This window comes from Mustela erminea, chromosome 2 (assembly GCF_009829155.1).
Source record: "Mustela erminea isolate mMusErm1 chromosome 2, mMusErm1.Pri, whole genome shotgun sequence".
Lineage (NCBI taxonomy): Eukaryota > Metazoa > Chordata > Mammalia > Carnivora > Mustelidae > Mustela > Mustela erminea.
In genome coordinates, this window is record NC_045615.1 from 63,675,367 (window position 1) to 63,691,397 (window position 16,031).

The 16,031-nt window shown below is 34.3% G+C and overlaps 1 protein-coding gene across 3 annotated transcripts in view; it reads left to right on the forward strand.

The window, feature by feature from the left end:
- The window catches only part of AIMP1 (aminoacyl tRNA synthetase complex interacting multifunctional protein 1), a 33,204-nt gene that overhangs the window by 8,238 nt on the left and 8,935 nt on the right, over positions 1-16,031 (forward strand). For all 3 annotated transcript variants that reach the window (XM_032333078.1, XM_032333080.1, XM_032333079.1), the window contains exons 2-5: positions 1,350-1,483; positions 4,041-4,154; positions 6,597-6,761; positions 10,051-10,262. In XM_032333078.1, the coding sequence (XP_032188969.1) occupies positions 1,350-1,483; positions 4,041-4,154; positions 6,597-6,761; positions 10,051-10,262 (625 nt within the window). The remainder of the gene's footprint in view (positions 1-1,349; positions 1,484-4,040; positions 4,155-6,596; positions 6,762-10,050; positions 10,263-16,031) is intronic.

Below are 16,031 nucleotides of genomic sequence, written 5' to 3' on the forward strand. Positions count from 1 at the left end.
TCAGATTAACCTCATTTATATTTTCTTCACTTACTAGCAACTTTATTTTTATCAGGTTTTTATTTTTTTGGTTGTTCTATATTATAAATTGTCAACTTTAGGATAAAGTTTTTTGAAAATCGGTTCTCTTTTTATAAAAAAGTAAACATTTCAGAATGTCCTTTTTTTTTTTTAAGATTTTATTTATTTGTCAGAGAGAGAGAGAGAGAGAGAGAGAGAGAAAGAGCATGAGCAGGAGAGGGGGAAGAGAGACAACCAGACTCCCTGCTGAGAAGCAAGCCAGATGTAGGACTCTATCCCAGGATTCTGGGATCATGACCTGAGCTGAAGGCAAATGCTTAACCCACTGAGCCACCCAGACCTCCCCAGAATGTTCTTTATATAGGATGGATATTGTATAATATGAAATTTTCAAACAATCTTGTATTATTTGTTCATTTAGTTTTTTCCTTTATCAAAAAACTTCACCATTTTAATGTGTATCACTTGTTTAAAATCAGAATTGCTTCAGCAATGCTTATGTCATTGTTATTCTTTATATTATAAATTGAAATTAGTCAGGTTAAAAAAAAGTTTGTCATAGTATTAATAATTAATCTTGTCTTTTGTCAGTTTCGACTATTTGTCTTAATATTCAGCAGTTTAAACTTCAACATTATGAGTTAATCTCAGAATGTTGCTTATATGTATTTTTCTGCATACTGACAGAATGTTTTCTAATTTCTATGAATTATTATAAAATTAAAATTATAATAATTTTCTTTTTCAAGAATGACAGTATATATGCTGATGTTATTTTTAAGTAGGCATGTCATTAATATTTATATATTCCTAATTGTTAATCTTTTAATTTTGTCTTTCTTAATTCACGTGCTTCTTCTTAAAATTGTACATAATTAAATAAACAGTAGAAATACCCAGTGTACAAAAAAATAGCACTAAAAGAGGGAATTCAGCAATTCTTAACTTTGGAACACAGGGGTGGCACTCAGTTATAGCTTACTTAAGGTTATTGTTACTCTTTTCTCTTAGTATTCCTGCTTTGCGTCAAAATACTCTGCCATGTTTTAAAGCTTCTTTAAAACTTTCCAACCTAAAATGTGGTTAAATCGCATCTTTTTCGCATGTAGGAGAAAGAATTGATTGCCTCTTTCAAACATATTGAGGAATTAGTTGTTTAACATTTCTGCCATTTGGTTTGTTGCTATATATCGGGAAAACTGTTTTCTTGGTATAGTGATCTCTTAGAGTAGAAGATGTTTTCTCTTTAAACTCCTTGCTCATAGTGTTGTGTACAATAAATTTATTCCTTCTGTGGTATAATTTACCATTTTTATTTTTTCACTTAGGATTTTCTGCTGTTTCTTGGCAAAAATGGCAACTAATAGTGCTGTTCTGAAGAGACTGGAACAGAAGGGTGCAGAAGCAGATCAAATTATTGAATATTTAAAGCAGCAAGTTGCTCTTCTTAAGGAGAAAGCAAGTAAGAGATTTTGCATTTTTGAAGGAAATATCTAAAGTGAATTCCAATTTGGACAAGAGCACAAAAACTGTGTTTACCCCAGATATATACTTCATCATCACGGTGATAACTTTTAAATTCCTTTAATATTTTAATTTTGAGTGAAATAATATTCTAGAATTGAGATAAATTAGAATTGGTATCTCATGATTGTAATATAGAGAAAATAATATTATTTTAAGAGTGTTAAAGGAAAATTAATGTTTAAAATAAGTTCCTATAGAATTAAAGATTAAAATGAAGAAAATCGAGTAAAATCAAATATGAACTCAAGTTTATGTCCTCTCTAAGAATATATACTTATATTACCGTCTACTAAAGCATTTTGTGATGTAATTTTTACATTTTTCCCAATATGTCTTTAAGTTTTACCTAGAAATTGCTATGATAGATACAAAAATATCAAATCTGAATTTCTGCATTTAGGATTTAGATTAATTTTTTTTGTTGTTTCAATATATTTTTTATTTCTCAATAACCAGTATTAATGCCATATTTTTTATAATGTTTTATAAATATTTTTCTTAAAATTCTTAAAGGATTTCTTGTTATTTTTCTTAAAATTTTTAATAGTTTTTTCCATTAATAACTTAAAGAAAGATTAGAGATGATCAGTGTTTCTGTGTGAACTTTTTCTCCTACGGGTGACTACTAGCTTGACTAACATTTCAATTTTGCTAATCAAAAAAAAAAAAAAGGAACCCTTCTACACTTATTGCATATTTACTTTTCACCTTTATCATTATTTTTTGGTATCCTGTCATGGGTGGTTCTCAGTCCCATTGTTCCTACGTTACAATAAATATTTTGTAAAGATCTCTTAATACCCTATAAAGAAAATATTTCTTAGGTACAATAACCTTCTATACACATAATATCAGAGCATATAATAACCTTGTATGGAAGAGAGGAAAATTAAAAAGAATGTAATATAAATTGTAGTAATAATAAAAATTGTTTTTTAGTGAATAAATACTTAGGACTGTCCTACCAGACATATGAGAGAGTCCTATGCTGTATGGTTCCCATTCATGGAATCGCCAAGAATTCAATAGATACAATGCTAATTGGTATGTTTGTGTGTTTAGTCTGCCTTTATGTAGGCAACTCTGTTACCAGAAACAGCTTTCAGTTGTGCAGTTGTGTTTTTTATTTAGTCAGAATGATGAATAATTCTTTAGGGAAAGCTGTGGACAAAACAGTACAATCTCCTCTTGATTTATAAGATACTTGATTTATAGAAAATTCAGGTTGTAATGAAAATGTTTAAGAATATTTTATGTTTATATATAAAAAATAGGGTTAAGGCTCAAATAATGAACAGGTTTTTCACTTAAACGAATATGCAGTGGGTTACAGGAAAATTCTGCAGAATGTGAGACAGCTCTTCATTTTATAGGTATATCTAACATGTTTTAGGACATCTGTCATTCCTGACTCCTGCCCAGTAAATGCCCAGAATGACTCCTGTTATTTTTGACAACCAAAAATACTCCCACAGATTTTAAAAATCCTACCTAGAGAGCAGTACCAACCCCACTGAGAGTCATTGCTTTTCTTTTGTTCTTTTGTATACCTTATTTCTCACCTTTAACACATATATTATATCTTGAGGGGAATCTTTGAAGCTATTTCACTCATTGAATGTTTAGCTAGCTTAATGTTAGAGACATTAAGAGTAAAAGATTATTCACGGGTGCCTGGGTGGCTCAGTGGTTTAAGCCACTGCCTTCGGCTCAGGTCATGATCTCAGGGTCCTGGGATCGAGGCCCGTATCGGGCTCTCTGCTCAGCAGGGAGCCTGCTTCCCTCTCTCTCTCTCTGCCTGCCTCTCTGTCTACTTGTGATCTCTCTCTGTCAAATAAATAAATAAAAATCTTTAAAAAAAAAAAAAAAGATTATTCAGGTACTTTTACAAGGTAATGATTTGGTTCAGTGGGTTAAGCCTCTGCCTTCGGCTCGGGTCATGATCTCGGGGTCCTGGGATCGAGCCCCGCATCGGGCTCTCTACTCAGCAGGGAGCCTGCTTCCTTCTCTCTCTCTCTGCCTGCCTCTCAGTGTACTTGTAATTTCTCTCTGTCAAATAAATAAATAAAATCTTTAAAAAAAAAGATGAAAGAAATGAGAATAGTTTTTTTATGGTTGGCTATCATTAGATCTCCGGCTTTAAAAAACTAGTAATGTGTCTAATACTTGCCTCATTTTGATAGTTTATCTATTGTTGATACTTTGAGTCCAGTTCTTAAGTTGTGATTAGCATCTTTATGGAAGCTAGGAAATGAATCAAAAACAAAACTTTTCTGTTCCATTATTATTTCACAAATTTCCTTGCTTTTTCTCTATTTTAATTATCGTGTTATTATAATAAATATTAAACTAATAATAAAGAAGTTGGCAAACATTTGTTATTGGTATTATCCTAGTTACGTTTATACTGTTGTGCTCTTAAATCAGGTAGTATTCATAAGAAGCCTTTTAGAAAACATGTCTGTATCTTACCTGGATTTTCTTAATCCCAGTTTTGCAGGCGACTTTGAGAGAAGAGAAGAAACTTCGAGTTGAAAATGCTAAATTAAAGAAAGAAATTGAAGAATTGAAACAAGAGCTAATTCAGGCAGAAATTCAAAATGGAGGTAATTAAATGTAGAAATGATAAGTTGTTTTGATTTATAATAATTATTATGTCATTGATTGTTAAATTAGGTATTATGCTTGATTTTTCATTTTATCCTCACAGTAGCCCTTCTCATGCAATCGTTTTCCTTTACAGAAGAGAAGATGGATACTTAGAAAAGGCAAATGATCTTTCTTGAGCTCATGCAAAATGTGTAGATCTGGGGTGCAAACGCCTGTGCTTTTAGTGATGTTGAGCTTGTTTCCCTGTGTTTGTTGGCTCTCTCTATGTCTTTGAAAAAATGTGCAGGTCCTGTGCCCAATTTCATAGGATGATGATGATGATGATGATGATGATGATTTTTGGTGTTGATTGTAAAAGTTCTGTATATATTTTGGATATTAAGCACTTAACAGATATATCATTTGGAAATACCTTCTCTCATTCAGTTGGTTGCCTTTTTATTTTGTCGATGGTTTCCTTTGCTGTGCAAAAGCTTTTTATTCTGGTGTAGTCCTAGTAGTTTAGTTTTGTTTTTGTTTCCCTTGCCTCATGAGATATACTTAGAAAAATGTTGCTGCAGCTGATGTCAAATTACTGCCTGTATTTTCTTCTAGGAATTTTATGATTTCTGGTCTCACATTTAGGCCTTTAATCCATTTTAAGTTTACTTTTATGTATTGTGTAAGGAAATGGTCCAGTTTCATTCTTTTGCATGTAACTGTCCACTTTTCCCAACACTGTTTGTTGAAGACTGTCTTTTTTCTGTTGTATATTCTTACCTTATCAGGGAAATCCTATTGTATGCCTGAAACTGATACAGCTTTATGTTCACTATACTTGAATTTTTAAAAAAAAACTATGCCTTTTAATCTCTGTGCTACATACTTCAACTTGATCATCATTGTTCCCTATTAAATATCTACTGAAAATAAACTGTAATAATATATACCTGACATTTATTACATTTTAGTATATGCCAGGCACTGTGTGCCAAATGCTTCACGTACATTATGTATTTTATCCTTTAAATTTTATGTGTACAAATGTCCTTGTTTTATACATGAGGAAATTGAAGCTTACAGATAAAAAGTAATTTGCCTGAAATAATATTTAAGTTAATGAACTCAGCAGGTAATTATCATTTCAATTATTAATGTTGCAAATAAAATTTAAAATTTTATTGAATTATTTAAAGGTGGATAAATTTACATCATTTTAAAACAGTGGTAATAATAGCTCTATTACAATTTCAAAGTATCATACAGAAAGGCATTTGGTTGTATAATACAAAATCCTTCCTAGGTGAGTTAAGGAAGCCCAAGTATAGGGAAACTCTCTCTTACTACTTTCTTTCGAATTATCCTGTCAGTGAGTAAATTATTTCGAATGCTATAGTAGGAGCTCTACCCTTAGTGAGCTAAACAAAAATAAGGAAAAATCAATATAATGTGTGCTTACAGCTGTCAACTGAAGAGAACTTTGCTTGCCAATGGAAAATCTGATCTTTTCCAAGGCAAGGAGATTTAGAATACAGGTATAGAATTAAATGAGCAATTAAAATATTAACAATGTAAAACTGCTTTCCATTTTACCAGTTCTAAAAGATTGCCTTGGAACATTTTAAATTCTGACCTTATTAATGAAACGCTAAAGCAGTTCAATAATTTGAATTAATGTATTGCATTCTGTCAAATGGTAAAACATTAAATAAAGATAGATAGAGTGTCATATTACTGAAAGAAGCAAGAGCCCCCAGAGAACTTAAAAATACCTCAGAAAAGTGGTCTGAATATTGGCCAGAATTTAAGCCACATCAGAATCCCTCATGAGATTTTACTTTTCCTTATTCACTAGGCTATGAGAGTTTTTAACATTGCTGAAGGAATTTTCTCCCTTAAAAAGTTGTTTTTTGAAATAAAATTATGGACACGTCTCTCCTTTAATTCTGATATTGAAATGACTATTATTAAAACACTTTCCAGTTGATTGTTCAATATAAAAAAAAAAAAAACTGAGTAAAAACATGCCATCTTGCCAAACCGTGAGAGGATATTCTCTGGAGACAGACTGCCTGAGTAAAAATTCTTATTTTCCTACTCACTGTGTATGTGTTGGGCCAGTTTTTTAAGTTCTGTGTGGTTCATGTTGATCATCTGTAAATGGAGATGTGAATAAAACTTACTGCTTTAAAGGTATTTATGAGAATTATAAGAGTTAATTCATGTAAAGCATTTTGAAAAGTGGGATATAGTCTGTAACAAATATTAGTTATTGATGTTACCCATAATTTTCTCAGTTATTATTAAATGAGATTTATTTATTTAACTTTTATCGTGGTTAAATGTACTTAATTTCTTGGCAGCCTTTTTATAATCTCAGAGAGTAAAGACTTGATAATTATATACAGTGAATTTTTCTTTTAAAAAGAACTCATAGTGACTTTTATTTTTTGTATCAGTGAAACAAGTACCATTTCCATCTGGTACTCTGCTGCAAGCTAATTCCACTGTTTCTGAAAATGTGATACAGTCTAGACCAATAACAACTATGACTTCTGCTACCAAAGAACAGATAGGAAGAGGAGCAGAAGAAAAGAAGATGAAAGAGAAAATTGAAGTGAAAGGTATTTTTTTTTTTTTAAGGTATTTTTAACCTTTAAGGTTATTTGGTTTTTGACTGGTTTAAGAGATGTCAACATTTTTGGTAGTAATAGTGGTGTCAAAAAGAAAGTTGAAAACTTTATGAACAAGAATAAACAGTAGGATATTGGAACATAGAAACTGGTCCTAAAGTATGTGTGAAGATTGACCAGATTGATAGGATAAGAATGTGGTATTTGAGGTAGAATATGTTTTTAACATAACTAAGAACATAGAAAGTAGAGATTATGGCGATTCACAGACCTGTACCCCTGGGGATAAAAATATATTATGTTTATTAAAAAAAAAAAAAAGAGATTAAGCATAAGGACCCATATGTAGTTCAGTATAACTAAACTTTAGTGTATATTCAATTTCAAAGAAGTCACAGGTAGAAAGTTAGCTTGGGACTAGTTGTGATGATATGGAAGGGATATTCTAGTCAAAGGAGAATGTCTGAACTAAGGCATGGGGGTGTAAAGATGTTAGGAACTCATAAAATCTGGAGTAGAAAGTATATCACCATCTGCTTAGACAGCCAAACCAGAAATCTTGTAGTTAACCTTACCCTGTTGTCCTCCCTCAATTCGCATACGTAACTGACCACCAAAACATATCTAGAACCCAGCTTTGTAGCTCCATTTTGTCAGGTGCTATCTTTGTTCAAGTTCTCATGATCTGTCATTTGAATTAAGCCTCACCTTTTCTAATTTATCTTTACCTTGCTGCTAAAGCTATTCTAATAATAAATCTGACTCCTTTTTTACCTAGTGTCCTTTATTCCTTTATAGACTTCATTTTTCCAGGTATGTCTAAAAAAAGTGCTTTTATAATTTATTACACACACCTCTCATAACACTTATACTCGCTTAAGAGTTTTTGGAAAATATAGAATGGCTGAGGAATTTGTGAGTTAACCTAAGCCAATTAATTAAGCACCTAACGCTTGTCAGTTCCTTTTAGTAAATATCAGTAAATTTTCTTAGTTAGAAGTAGATGGGGGTTGTACATCTTCTACATAACTACATCACTAGTTGGTATGGTTAGAATGAAAGCAAGTCAAACTAATTCTTTCACTTTATAAATTATAAATTTATTAAGAAGTAGGCACAAAACAATCAGACAGCCTTTTTTAAGTATGATAAAGTTCATAGCCAAAGGAAGATCTACTGCATTTGTGACTAGAGGATTAGTCAATCTTTTAGTCTAGTGAGACAATGGCGTCTTCCTTGAGGAAGCACACAAGATCAAATGGAGCTCTATGTTTAGAATGTTTCTCTTCAGTGGTACTTTTCTGTGATAATGGAAATGCTGTGTATTGCCAGATTCCAAAATTCTGTTCATGCTCAGGCTGTGGTTACCATACAAACTTTCAAGACTGTCACATGTGAGCATCACTAATATTTTAATGAAACGTTCTTAAAGTCTTTTATGATAATTAAGTTCTTGGTACAGATTTGGACATTTGCAGTCACCTCTGGAATGTAGATTCCAATGAAAGTATTTCAGATGCCTGGGAAGTAGATTAAAATGAAAAATACAAGTTGATATATAGATGTTCCGTTTTACTGCATTATTTCAAATACATAGATTATCACTCAAAGGTAACTGTTATTTAAGATTTTTAGTGTATTCTAGTAATTTATATATTCTATATCATTTGGGTTTTTACCTTTAAAAAAAGTCTTTGCTATTATTTTACATAGAAAATGGAATTTTTAAAAATTTGTTAATTAGATTAAAAATTGCCTGTTATTTTTGAGCTAGCTTTACCTATTCTTTTATAAAATGTCTTCGTATAAATCGTGAATGTCCTTACACAAACTCATTCTTCCCTACTCCAGGCAGAATTATTCATCTCTGTGTTTCTACATTTTTTTGTCTATGTAATGTTTGTCACATATTCATTATGTGTATCTTCTTTAAAAGATATTTTTAGTGCCTTAGATTTCAGTAAATATTTGTTCAAAGATTAAATAAATAAGGATTTAGTTGAAAAGGAGTGCTTCTAAGCCATAACTGCCTGCTTATCTCTATCCTGTAGATTTCAGGTAAATCATTTATTTTGACTTAACTTTTTTCTCCTATAGAAGCTAAATGTACACTATAGAAGCTAGATGTAAACTGAAGGAATATGAACTCTTTTTTTTTTTTTTTTAAGATTTTGTTTATTTACTTTGAGAGTGAGAGAGAGAGGATCAGAGGGAGAAGCAGATGCCCTGCTGAGCAGGGAGCCCAATGCAGGACCCGATCCTGGGACTCCAGGATCATGACCTGAGCTAAAGGCAGTCGCTTAACCAACTGAGTCACCTCGTTGTCCTGGAATGTGAACTCTTCACAGGTTGCATTTCGATTCAGTGGCCAAAGTAATAAAATACTAATAAGAGTTAGATTATTGACATATAAATAAGAGGAGGATTTTTAAAACATAATCAGAATAGGGATGCCTGGGCGGCTCATTTGGTTAAGCATCAACCTTTGGCTCAGGTTGCAACTTTGCAGTCCTGGAATCAAACTCCATATCACCCCACATTGGGCTCAGCAGGGCTTCTGCTTCTCCCGCTGCTCCTCCCCACTGCTCTGTATGCGTGCTCGCTCGCTCTCAAATAAAATCTTAAAAAAAAAAATCAGAATAATATGTTCTCTTCTGCTCAAGTAGTTACTGTGGATAAACGTAAAGCCTAGTAAGCCTTCTGAGAAATACAAGAAGTGGAGAAATTCATTGTTTACTTATTGGTGTGTTTAACTGAAGAGAAACATTTTATCAGTGAAGTTATATTTGATTGTAGTTCATTCTGTTAGCTAGTACTGATTGTGGTGTTCTTCCTAAATAAAGGATTTTTCCCTTTCTAAAGAGTCACAGTAAAGATTTTAAAGGATATTCTCCAGCTCCGTTTCAAGGAAAGGTAGATTTTCTCAAAAAAGGTCCATTTAGTAAACATCTTAAGCTTTGCAGACCAAAAAGTCATTTTTACAACTACTCTGCCATAGTGTAAAAGCATCCATAGACAATAATGTAAATGAATGAACATAGTTTACCAACTTCTACTCTGTTTTAAAATAGAGATTTAGACAGTTATTCAACAGAGAAACAGCCAAAATAAGGTTCAAGATGTTATGACTTGAATAATTCTTTCCTTTGTTGTTATTTAAGTGAAGGTAGGAGATAAACATTCTTTTAAAGCTCATCAGTATTGATATTAGGGAGTTTTCCATACTTTATTTTATTTTTATTCTATTTCTGATGTTCAACCATTTATAAATATTTTTTAGGAGAGAAAAAGGAGAAAAAACAGCAGTCAGTAGCTGGAAGCATTGACACTAAGCCAGTAGATGTTTCTCGTCTGGATCTTCGAGTTGGTTGTATCATCACTGCCAGAAAACATCCTGATGCAGATTCTTTATATGTGGAAGAAGTAGATGTTGGAGAAACAGCCCCAAGAACAGTTGTCAGTGGCCTGGTGAATCATGTTCCTCTTGAACAGGTAATCTGTACAGTTAAAATTACCTTTCCATACACGTCACTTTTTCTTAATGTTTTTCCATATAATTTTGTATTATGTGACCATACAACATAAGCCAGTATTCATTAGTTCATTGATTAATTTTAGTAAAATAAATTTCACTTAAAAAGTACATGAAACTACCCAAAACTTGGAATAGCATTGTAAGTGAGGATCAAATTCATGAAGATAGAAAGAAGAAAGATGCATTATTTTTTCTCAGTTTTTAAAATATTTTTAGTTTGCTATTTTAAGTGTAATACAGTATAAATATTTTTATCATCATCATTCTTTCATGGAATTTTATTACTCCTTGATTTTTTAAATTACTGTTAATGTAAACCCAGAAAGCATCAATCTAAAATGTAAAAGTAAGAACAAGTCTTTTTTTTTTTTTTTAAATAATTCAAATATTTTCATACTTGAAGCAAAAAGAGGAGAGGAGCTCATGGAGCTTAACCTTATAATTTTTAATGGTATTTCTTTATTTTTAAAAAGTGGATGTTTTGTATTTTGTTGTTACATAGGTATTTAAAATGTGTGTGTGTGTGTGTGTGTGTAGATACACACGTGTGTATTTCCAGTGACAGTGGAAAAAATTAGGCAGTAATGATTTTAATTTTGGTTTTTCAGAACATCTACAGTAATTTGAGTTATCTGTCTCTTTCTTCTGCCCCATGGTGCTTTGGAGATAGCAAAGGCTGTAGACTTCAACAGTAAAATAGTTGTGCTTCTCTGTTCATTGCCAGCTCTGTTGCTTATTGGCTTTGTGAGTGTGGCTAAATCCCTACATAAATTCATTCATTCATTCATACTTTCAGATGCAGGTATTTCTTAGACACTGCAGGCACTGTTCTAGACAAGGGATAGAACAGTGAATTAAGGGGCGCCTGGGTGGCTCAGTGGGCTAAGCCACTGCCTTCAGCTCAGTTCATGATCTCAGGGTCCTGGGATCAAGTCCCGCATCGGGCTCTCTGCTCAGCAGGGAGCCTGCTTCCCTCTCTCTCTCTCTGCTTGCCTCTGCCTACTTGTGATCTCTCTTTGTCAAAAAATTAAATTAAATCTTTAAAAAAAAAAAAAAGAACAGTGAATTAAAATGATTGATAGATTTGTTTTAAAAAAAAAAAAAAGCCTGCCTTTGTGAAGCTCACAACCCTATGTGGGAGTCAGAAAATCACAATATATAGTATATTAAATAGTGATAATTATTAAAAAGAAAAGTAGAGAAAGAATCTAGGAGTTTTTGGAGTTACAGTGATGTTGTTTTATATAAAGTGGTAGGGAAGGCATCATAAAGAAAGTGATATTTAAGTGAAGGTCTAAGAAAATGAAGAAAAGTCCTATGTCTCCCTGGTAGAAGAGTATTACAGGCAGTTCTAAGTCAGATGCTTGCCTGGCATGTTCAAAGAACAGCAGGAAGCAGTGTCATTATAGCAGAGTCTATAGGGGGGAATGTCATGCAATATGAAATCAGAAATAAGGATAGGATGCCAAATAACGTAGAATCTTACAGATCATTATAAAGACTGGCTTTTATTCTGAGTGTGTTGAAAGCCATTGGAAAACTGGTAAGCTAAGGAGAAATGTGGTCTGCCTCATATATTAGTAGGATCATCTGGCTGTTCTGTTGAGGGGAGAAAAATGGAAATAAGATTAATGAAGAAGTTTCTATCTATATAAAAAGAGAGACTTGGTTCATTTGTGTGTGCTTCCCCCCGCCCCACATTAGTCTTGTGTAGGCCCAGGACTTCTTCATAACTGCTTATGAAGTTAGGCTCATAAGAAGCCCTGGAGAAAAGAACCAGTTGATCTTGAGCCAGCTCATTGGAAAAACTTCTTCTCTTTTGGGCTTCATCTTTTTTGTTACCATAAGTTGCAGACAATTTCTTCTCTTCCAAAAGCTCTCATTCATAGCCTTAAGCAAAGCTTTTTATATACACATCTGTATCTAACCTATCAAGGCAGTAGTATTAAACATTCTATAAAGCAGGAGCACTTCCCGCCCCCCTCAGATTGCATACTACACTGTAGATTTGTGTATTTTTCTAAGATAAGGGCCATGGGTATCATCTGATGCCCTAACAATTGCATATAACTAACCCTTTTGTTTTTTCTTATATATATTTGCTGTAACTGTTTTTTCCCAAAGAGACATTTTTAAATTATTTGTATGAAAAAGATCTTATTCATGAAGACATCCGAAAAGGGGATAGCTATATGCTAATCAGATTACAGTCAGAGTTCTTAAAGGCAGAGTAGGGGTGGACTTGGCGGTCGGTGAGGACAAAGGGGATTATGGATGATATAAGTCTCTAAGGAATTTTGGAAGTAAGGTCTCCAGGACCTTGAGGGGCTAGCTATTGGGAGAAAGGTTATTTGTTACCAGTAATAAAAATCTTTTCGTGAGACCCTTTAGTTGTATATCAGTGGGTCATATGCTTGGGAATGATTGTTGACACTATCTTGGAGGTTTAGAGATAACGTTTCCTAAAGGAATTACTAAAGTAAACTTACAGGATCCTTGTTGGACCTGTTGGAGTGGGGGGTCAGTCAGGCTAGGATTGTCCTTTGCCCTTAGCAAAGCCTTAAGGTGGAGGTCACTCTGCCTGTTTCAAGGACTTGTCAGCAGGTAATTATTCTTCTGCCTCTGTGTCCCACATCATTCCTCCCTGAACAGTCTTGACCCTTAAATCTTTAAGGTTTTTGAGGGTAGAAGGTCTCATCTTCTGTAACTTCTTCCTGCTGAATAGGGGCATAGAGTTGTCCCTACCTACTCGGGTAACACTGGTCAGTTGGGGAATGCATAGGGGAGTTATGAAAGACAGAGGCAGCCGAGTCCAGTGGAGACTACTCAGGTGATCTTCCCAAGTGGAAAGGATCATCTGTGGAAGTTATGACAGTGAAGCAGTTGAAGTCAGGTAAGGAGACATGGGAGAATATAGCAAAACATGATTAGTGTTTTTGCTATTTGACAAAAAAAACCCTTTTCCAGTACAGGAGTTTAAATCAATCATTAAAGGAGAGAGGGACTGTTTAAAGTGCTAACTTGAGTAGGTCAGAACCCAAGAAATATTTTGTGATAATCTGGAACATCAAGATGGCTGCACTTATGTCAGGGCTAGACTTGAGGTGGGTACAACCTTGTTTTTCTTGGCCTCCACAATATGTTTCTGATTAGGGTTTTCATTTTCCTTGGGTAAATGCCCAATTCACCCAGTGGGAGAATTACTATATTGTATGATAGTTCTACTTTCAATTTTTTGAGGAACCTCTATACTGGTTCTCACAGTGGATGCACTGGTTTATATTTCCACCAACACTGCATGAGAGTTCTTTTTTTCTCCACGTGCTTGCCAACACTATTTCTTGGCTTTTTGATAGTAGCAGTTTTGCTTGGTGTGAGGTGATATCTCATTGTGGTTTTGATTTGCATTTCCCTGATGAATAGTGATGTGAGCAGTTTTTCCTGTATCTCTTGGCCATCTGTATCTCTTCTTTGGTATCTACTCAGACCCTCTGCCCATTTTTAATTGGATTGTTTGTGGGGTTTTTTTGGTGTCAAATTGTATAAGTTCTTCATATATTTTGGATATTAATCCCTTATGGGAAATATCATTTGCAAATGTCTTCTCCCATTCAGTAGATTGCTTTTTTGTTTTGATGATGGTTTCCTTTGTTGTTCAAAAGCTTTTTATTTTGGTGTAGTCCCTGTAGTTTAATTTTGCTTTTGTTTCCCTTGCCTGAGGAGACTTACCTAGAAAAATGTTTCTGTGGCCTGTGTCAAAGAAGTTACTGCCTATGTTTTCTCCAATTTTATGGTTTCAGGTCTTAGAGTTAGGTCTTTAATCCATTTGAGTTTATTTTTGGGTATGGTTTAAGAAGGTGGCCTAGGGGCCCCTGGGTGGCTCAGTGGGTTAAGCCGCTGCCTTCAGCTCAGGTCATGATCTCAGGGTCCTGGGATCAAGTCCCGTATCGGGCTCTCTGCTCAGCAGGGAGCCTACTTCCTCCTCTCTCTCTCTGCTTGCCTCTGCCTACTTGTGTCAAATAAATATATAAAATCTTAAAAAAAAAAAAAGAAGGTGGCCTAGTTTTCTTTTTTTTTCTAATTTTCCCAGCACCAAATGTTGAAAAAACTCTTTTCCCCATTATATATTCTTGCCTCCTTTGTCGTAGATTTTCTGGACTCTCTATTTTATTCCATTGATTTATGTGTCTGTTTTTGTGCCAGTACCACACTGTTTTGATTACTACAGCTTTGTAATATATCTGAAATCTGGGATTATGCCTCCAGTTTTATTCTTTTCAAGATTGCTCTGGCTGAGAATATGCTTATGGCTAGAATAACTTTCTTTCATGCCTGTTCTTGCCCTGGGCAGGGTTTACTTTTAGTGCTGTTGAGGGGCTTCTGAGCTCACTGGTGGGCCAGCACTCATCTTAACTGTCCGCAGTTAGCCTCTGCAACAGCTACAGGAATATGAAGGGTAAAGCTTGCACCCTGAGCAGGCTACAAAAAGGCCTTCTTGCAGGAATTTTGGTTATGCTGGTGTATAGGGTTATTGCCCCTTCTTTCCAGGGCAGGAGTCACTTTGGAATGACATGACTTGCCTGCCTTCGGTGTTTGAGTAGTAGAATCTGCTTTGGAAGGGCACTTCCTGATGCAGGTAAACTGGGGGTATTTGGCTACCAGGAATGCTGGGATGGGGGCATGGGCTGTCGGTAAGTTAGATGGAGAGGGATAGCATCAGCTCCTGCAAGCCTCAGGCTATCAAGGAGGTGGAGGGCAAGAAAAATGACGCCCTCTAGCCCTTCTTTCTTTCCCAGAGATTTTTCCTGTAGCTCTCTGCCTCTCTAGTTCATCCCAAGATTAGTCCGTAAATCTCCTTCACATATACCTCAAGCACTTTCAAACTGCTGCTTTTGCACTGTATCTAGTGATGGCTCTTTTAGTGTGGAGACTCCATTTACCAACACGCCCTGGTTTTCCCAGTTAAGCCCTGTTTATTTTCAAAGCTTCTGGAGTTAAGTCCTGCTGATATTCAAAGCAAGTGGTTATGAAGACTCATTTTCCCAGTTTGGGTCCATCTGACCCTCCTCACTCACCTGTGTTTGTGATATTCATCCTGTTTGTAGTTATTTGCCAGCATTCCTGACTGTGTCTCCACTCCTCTCCTTTTCGATGTTGTCTTCTCTCTAGCTGTGGATGATCATACTCTGTCAGTCTGGAGGTCGATTTCAGAGTTAATTGTAATAGATGTAGTTATTTCATTGGTGTGTCCATGGGACTATGTAAGGTTGGGATCCTCCTACTCTGTACCTGTCTATCTGATAGAGTCCCAAGAGTAATTTTTAAAGTAAGAAATGGATCTTGCAGAGTATTGGAAATGACGAAATAGGTAAGGATTTTTCATTATTTTAATGCTAACACTAAGCTAAATGCTTTACATACATATTATAATATAATCCTAGACTTGGCTTTTTAAATTTGCTATCATTTTCCTCATTTTGTGAGGAAAAGCAATTCAACTTTATATAATCTCATTGCTGGTACATGGCAGCTAAATTCAAAAACAAATCTGTTTCATCTAAAACTTATTTAACTGAAAAGTTTTGCCTCTTTTCCTTCAACTATAATGTACTGTCAGTTTGTGGAATTTTTTTTTTCAGGGTTTATGTACAACTTCTTAATAAGAATAACAGATTTTGGACAGAGAGATAAATAAACATTGACAAAAATATACATTTTACATTTAG